Source organism: Rhincodon typus, chromosome 2 (genome assembly GCF_021869965.1).
Source record: "Rhincodon typus isolate 14 chromosome 2, sRhiTyp1.1, whole genome shotgun sequence".
NCBI lineage: Eukaryota > Metazoa > Chordata > Chondrichthyes > Orectolobiformes > Rhincodontidae > Rhincodon > Rhincodon typus.
This window is the reverse complement of record NC_063333.1, coordinates 88726625-88734024: the sequence shown is the minus strand read 5'-3', so window position 1 is coordinate 88734024 and position 7400 is coordinate 88726625. Positions and strand designations below refer to the sequence as shown.

At 39.7% G+C, this 7400-nt stretch overlaps 1 protein-coding gene across 2 annotated transcripts in view; it reads left to right on the top strand.

Moving 5' to 3' along the window:
* LOC109913710 (zinc finger protein 385D) overlaps window positions 1-6859 on the top strand; it is a 360208-nt gene extending 353349 nt beyond the window's left edge. For both annotated transcript variants that reach the window (XM_048618223.1, XM_048618215.1), the window contains one exon: window positions 5762-6859. In XM_048618223.1, coding sequence (XP_048474180.1) covers window positions 5762-5992 — 231 coding nt within the window. In that variant the 3' untranslated portion in view covers window positions 5993-6859. The remainder of the gene's footprint in view (window positions 1-5761) is intronic.
* Window positions 6860-7400: the final 541 nt, after the last annotated feature.

Below are 7400 nucleotides of genomic sequence, written 5' to 3'. Positions count from 1 at the left end.
TTCATTTTCTGAAGAAGAGTCTAGGCCTGAAACGTCAGCCTTCCTGCTCCTCTGATGCTGCTTGGCCTGCTGTGTTCATCCAGCTCTACACCTTGTTATCTCAGATTCTCCAGCATCTGCAGTTCCTACTATCTCTGCAGTATTTATATCCAGTTTTTAGCCAGTGCCTTGTTCTAGGAAGTTGATATGGGGGCTGGTAGCATTTGGCAATGCCAATAAATATCAAACAGAGATAGTTAGACTCTCTCTTGTTGGAGATGGTCATTGTCTCTCATTTGTCCAACATAAATGTTACTTGTCTGAAAATTGTCTAGATGTTGCTGTATGTGGGCATGACCTGCAACAGTATTTGAAGAATTGTGAATGGTACAGAAATGTGAATAACCATTAGTGAACATCCTCATTTCTGAACTTATGATGGAGAGAATGACATTGATGAAACGGTTAAAGATGATGGTCTAGGTCATTTCCCTGAGGAACTCATGCAGCAATGTCTGGGTTTAAAAGATTGGCCTCCAACCATCACTAACATCTTACTTTATGCTATTACTCTAACAAGTCAAATGTTTTTCCTCAATTCCCAATGGCTTAACTTTTTTTTTCTAAAAATACCTCAATGCCACATTTGATCAAACGCTATCGTAATATCAAGGGTCACCTCTAGAATTCAACTTTTATGTGCATGTTTGAATATCACTTTCATGAGTTTTGGAGTCGAGTGGTCCTAGTGAAACTTAAAATGAGCATCGATGGGCAGATTATTTAAGAGTAACATTGCCATTTGATAGTATTGTTGACGATGCATTCAATCGCTTTTCCCAAGATTGAGAATAAACTAATCACACAATAGTTTGCTGTTTGGAGCTGTCATACATTTTATGGCATGATACAACTGGTAAATGTCCACTTTGTTGAGCAGATGCCTGTGTTGTTGCTGGTCTGACACAATTTACTTGGCTCATTTTGGAATACAAGTCTTCAGTACCATAGCCGGGATGGTCCCAGTATCAATCAGCATTGCTATATCCAGTTTTTATGGCCATTCAGTGATTCAAATTTGCTGAAGACTGGCATCTGTGATGCTAAGATCATGCCTAGATGGATTGTCTACTCAGGATTTCTCGATGAAAATCCTTCAACAGCTTCAATATTGTTCTTGCCTTTGTTTGTTTTACCTACAAGAGGAAGCATTCTTTCCACGTCCACCTTGTCATGAGCATTCAGGATATGATACATTCCAATCAAGTCATCTCTCACTCTTCTAAACACCTGTCGAAACAAGTCCAAAGTGTCAAACCTATCCTGATAAAACAGCCCATTAATTCTAGTATCTATTCCAGGAAAACTTCCTCTGACCCCCACCAATGTATTTACCTCTTTCCTTAAATAAGGAGAAGCAAAACCATTCAGACCCTTCCTGAATACCTGGAGTTTTTCGAAATGCACAGCCTCTCTAATGATTGATTCTAACATCTTCTTCATAAAGATGCAAACTAACTGGCCTAAAGTTTCCTGTTTAATAATTTCCTCCCTCTTGAATCAAGGGCTTATATTTGCTCCATTCCAGGCTGCTGGAAGCTGTCTTGAATCTAGAGAATTTTGAGAAATTAACACAAATGTAGCTACCACCTGATCAGCTAGCACCTTTAAGACCCTGGAATAAAGTCCATTTGGACATGGAGACTTGTCAACCTGCATCTCCATCAGTTTGCTTAGTATCACTTCACTGGTGATTGCATTTTCACTAAGTTCCTCTTTCCCTTCCACCTGATTCACAGCTACAGAAGCAAAACATTTGTCCATTTCATTCAGCATTTCCTTGTTGTCTACTATTAACTCCCATTCTAACTGTCTAGAGGACTGACACACTACTTAATATTTTTCTTTTTAAATACCTAAAGAAGCTCTTGCTATCTATTTTCACATTTCTAGCTAGCTTCCTCTCATACTCTAATTTCTTCATCCTGATTAACCTTTCAGTCACTCTCTGCCATTCTTTATATTCTGACCAATCATCAGACCTGCTCATCTTTGCTCAATCATATGCTTTTTCCTTAAGCTTGATGTTTGCTTTAAATTCTGATTACACCATAGGCTGACTGTCTGTGTGGAGTTTGCACATTCCCCTCATGTCTGCATGGGCTTCCTCTGGGTGCTCTGGTTTCCTCCAAAGATGTGCAGGTTAGCTGAATTGGCCATGGGGAATTACAGGGTTACAGGGAAAGGGTAGGGGGGTGGATCTGGGTGGGCATGCTCTTCGCAGGGTCATTGTGGACTTGATGGGCTGAATGGCCTGTTTCCACGATGTGGTGATTCCATGATTGTGTGTATGCAATGATCCCCACTTCTGACCATCATGTCAAATGTTTCAGTGATAACCAATAACAGTTTTGTGATTGGAGGAGAGTGTTTTCATCAATCCTACTTTCTTTACGACTGTATATCTAATGACCTATTTAGCTAGCTGTGGGAGGATAAACTGCTGGTGAGTCTTAACAAGGAGAGACACTTGTCTCAAAAATATGATTTGGTTCATTGCATTACAGCAATAGGTACAGATTATGTTGTTTAGTTCAACGCAGTGACTCAGACTGTGTACTACAACACTACTTAAGGTCCTATGTTTAATTGTATAGTCCTGCCATTGTTTGTTTTACCAAAATGCAATACCTCGCATTTATCTAAATTAAACTCCATCTGCTACTCATCAGCCCATTGGCCCAATTTATCAAGGTCTCTTTACAATCTTGGATAACATTCGTCACTGTCCACTATACCACCAATTTTGGTGTCATCTGCAAACCATGCCTTCTACGTTTTCAACAAAATCATTTATATAACAGACAGACCTAGGAGTTCAGGTACATAATTCTTTAAAGTTTGTGTCACATGTAGACACAGTGGTTAAGAAGGTGTTTAGCACACTTGCCTTCATTCCACAGACCTTTGAGTAAACAATTTGGGACATCATGTTAAAGTTGTACAGGACATTGGTGAGGTCTGTTCTGCAGTACTGTGACCCGTTCTGGTCGCCCTGTTATAGGAAAGATATTATTAAGCTGGAGAGGGTTCAGAAAAGATTTACCAGGATATAGTGGGAATGGAGGGCTTGTATTATTAGGAAAGGCTGGATAGGCTGGGACATTTTACACTGGAGCATATGAAGTTGAGGGTGACCTTAAAGACGTTTGTAAAATCATGAAGAGAATAGGTAAGGCGAATGGCAGGTCTCTGTTCCCGAGCGTGGGGGATTTCAAGACTAGGGGGCATATTTTTAAAGTGAGAGGAGAAAAATTTAAAAAATACATCGGGGCAACATTTTTACATAGAGAATGGTTTGTGTGTGGAATGAACCTCTAGACGAAGTGGTGGATGTGGGTACAGTTACAATGTTTAAAAAACATTTGGATAAGTAAATGAATAAGAAATGTTTGGAAGGATATAGGCCAAGTGCAGGCAGGTGGGACTAGTTTAGTTTGGGATTATGGTCAGCATGGACTGGATGGACCGAAGGGTCTGATCCCATGCTGTCTGACTCTATGACAGGAATCAGTGAGATGTCAGATGTGATCCCATCAGGATCTAGAGCTGAAATCCTTTTTAACCACCCAGGGCTATGTATGACATTATCACATTGTGCAAAGTCTAATGCGGTCTCCAACATAAACCATGACAGAACCATTACCTTATGCAGCAGTGAAGAGCTTTTCATATCTGCTATATGTTTAGTGATAGACAACCTGTGATTTGAGTAATCCGATAGTCAGCTATTCTTCCTGGTTCAAAAGGAAGGTAGTCAGTGTCCGGGTATTCTCAAACTGGCCTACTTAACACGAGAACAATGGAACAGAGTCAATTATCTATAGTCAACACTTGATTCCAGCAGGCTTGCAGTACATCATGAATGATTTTGAGTCTGGCAGCAACTCTGAAGAGAAAAATAGAATTAATATTTCAAATCCGATTTGCCTACTCTTCAGAATTCTTAAGAGTCATACCCAACTTGAAATGTTAAACCTGTTTCTCTCTTCACAGATGCTGTCAGACCTGTTGAGTATCTTCAGCTTTGTGTTTATTTCAGATTTCCAGCATCCGCTACATTTTTGCTTTGCCATTCATTATTGTCGAACCAGACATGTTCAATAACAGGAGTTAGAGATAAACTTGACTTTGGGAACTTTAATTTTTTAATGATCATGGACAGAGTCCTTGGGCTGGATAAACAGTGGAACATTGACAATGTATGCATATTTGAATCACAGAATTCCTACCTTGTGGAAGGAGGCCATTCAGCCCACTAAGTCTGCACTGACCCTCCGAACAGTATCCCACCCAGACCCAGTTGACCACTTTACTCCATAACCTCATATTTCCCATAGCTATTCCACCCAGCCTGCACATCTCTGGATACTATGGGCAATTTAGCATGGCCAATCCACCTAACCTGCACATATTTGGGTTGCAGGCATGGGGAGAACATGCAAACTGCACGCAGACAGTCCCCAAGGCTGGAATCAAAACTGGGCCTTAGCGCTTTGAGGCAGCAGTGCTAACCACTGAGCCCATTTGGTTTCAATTGCAGGAGTGCCGTTCTGTGCATGGAGTCCATAAACTTTGGTCTTGCTAACCTCTAACTAAAGCTTTTATATTAATTCAAGTGGAACATATCTCTGTAGGGGTAGAGTGTTTATGCCATATGTGACAAACAGCAACTGTACCTGTTTGAATTTCTCAGACACTTAATATTGAAATTGTAAAGTATCGTGATAAAGTATTGTGCAGGTTTCAGGACCCTTACTGATTGAAAATGAATATTCAGTGGAATTATGAAACTAAGATTTTATTTTAATACTTGTATTTAGTACCTCAGTTAATAGAACACTCTGGAATATATTATTATCTTCCAATGTGGAACGAGGCTTTTGCCTATAAGTGGGCTCAGATACGAAAAGCATTAGGGTAATTTTCACTCTGCAACAGATTAAAACGATGGATGCTAGTTATTCTGCATTTCTTCCAATCTTAAGAAATATGTATAATGAGCTGAAAGCACCATTAAATTTCTTATTGTAACTCTAACGTTGCTCTAATCCTGACCATATTTTGATCCATCATCAATTTACTAAATTATTGAATGTCGGTCTAGTCATCAAATAAGAAGCATAGCGTTTAGTCGAAGAAAACAAAAGTGTTTGAGTGTTCACTTGACTATAGAGGGAGAGATTTAATATTGTTAATATTTATTTAATTGCTGATTAAGCAAAAGGAGCTTGGTTTACGTGTGAATTGCGTAACTGCTGCTGAACTTGGAAAATTACTTTCATAGAAGCATTGAGTTCATTGTGTTATCATTTCTATGTATTGTCACATTTTGATCCCATTTATCTGTGGTGGCTCACAATAAATTAATGGTGGCTTTCCATGCCCATCCTCGGGGAATTCAGTTTTAATATGAATCTGTAACAGCCAAATTAGATTTTACTTTTCTTACATCTAATATCCATCTGTGTCAGGGTAGAGAAAGTACAAAAAAGACTGTAAGTATTGTGAATAACTAAGGCAGATTACTTTGATTTCTTTTTCCTAATAATAACATTTTCAATGCTCAGATGAATTCAAAAATTGACTAAAATGAAATATTTCTGGATTATCAAAGGTTATAACGATGGAACATAGTATATGATGATAATGCTTTATATGCAGGAAAACCTTGAAATCTTTAGTCATGAACACATTTTCACGGTGCTGTTGTCATTTACAGGTGAAACTGGCCTTTCAGAAAGAACTCTCTAAGCCTCTGGCTGCTCGCCTTTTACCAAACCCATTTGCTGCAGCAGCAGCTGCTGCAGCTGCAGTGAATTCACCGTTTGCTTTGCGCTCCAGCCCGGCAGCCACTCTATTCCAAACAGCAGCCCTTCCTCCAGCTCTCCTTCGACCAGCTCCTGGACCTATACGGGCAGCGCACACTCCGGTTCTATTTGCTCCTTACTGACCTGCCTGTGCACAGGAGAGAACATTAGGAAAGTAATAATAAAATACTGCAATAATTCAAACAGAGAACTATGCAGTGATAATCATGGAATTAAATAATATGGAAAGAAACTTGCTTTTGCAGTAACCCACGTGGACTTTGAATAGCTGCATTTTTATTCAGCAAAAAGAAGTAAAGCAATCCTTCCATAGGAAAATCTATTACACGGATATTATGAGTAGTTTTTTTGTGCTGTAGAAATGTATAGAGTCTGCAAACTACCCATAACAATCAGCCTTTTTACACAGTATTTTCATGTAATGTTTCCATGTCTTGTGAATAGTCTGTAAATGTGTGTCAGGGCATTAAACTCAAGTCCTTTATGTACATTTAATTTCTCTCTGTAGGATAAAACAAAAGAAAATGGGGCACTGTGACAATTGTCTTCATTAACTGTCAGCACAGTTCAGCAAGCTTGCTGCTTTCTATTTACCCAACTATAAACTTTTAAATGGTGTCTTGTGAATTTGTAGCTTTGTGCTGTATATCTCGGATGTAATAGTATGTCTAATATGATTTACAAATGTCAGAAGGAATGGAATAGCAGACAAATCAGTTTAATTTTTAAGCATCCTAGTATATCATGTTCGGGAAGGTGTGTGACTGTCTTCAAGGAGTTCATTATGTATTTATTTTCAACTGCAGACAAAGCAGGGTATTAAAATGTATAGGCAATATAAATGCCACACACCTTCTTGTACATTGTTTTATAAAGGATGATCATTATTGTAGTTTTCCCTTCATTGGTGACGAAATTCCAATTGTGCTTAATTCTGTGTGTCAGAGCTGAAATAGTTTGAATTAATGAATTGGATTTTGTGGTACTGACTGGGGTTTTGCCCACTGGTTTGAGTTGAGGGTGGGTGGGGTAGAAAGGGAAACTTATCAGTTCTTTGAGTCAGGCCCAATGAAATTAACTGCCGTTCAGGCACTTAACGGGCTGCTGTTTGGCATTCCCCTGAAATGGAAGTCCCTAACGTTGGAGGTCCTGCCCACCAAATCAAATGCCAGCAATTATTCATTACTGCTGGTGCAGGTGGAGAGGAGTGCTAACTGGTGGCACTACACCCATCAGAGATTCAGGAGCATTGGAAAACCTTAAACCAAAGGTTAGTGAGGGTGAGAGAAATGTCGTGGGATGGAGCTCCTGAGAGATGGGGCTGGCATAGTCCACCAAACAGGTACAGAGTAATCATGGAATCCCTACAGTGCAGAAAGAGACCATTTGGTCCATTAAGTCTGTACCAACCATCCAGAGAGCATCTGACCCACACCCAGCCCTCCACACACTCCCCGTAACCCCACATTTACCATGCCTAACCCACATAACCTGGGCATCACTGGTCACTACGGGGCAATTTAGCATGAT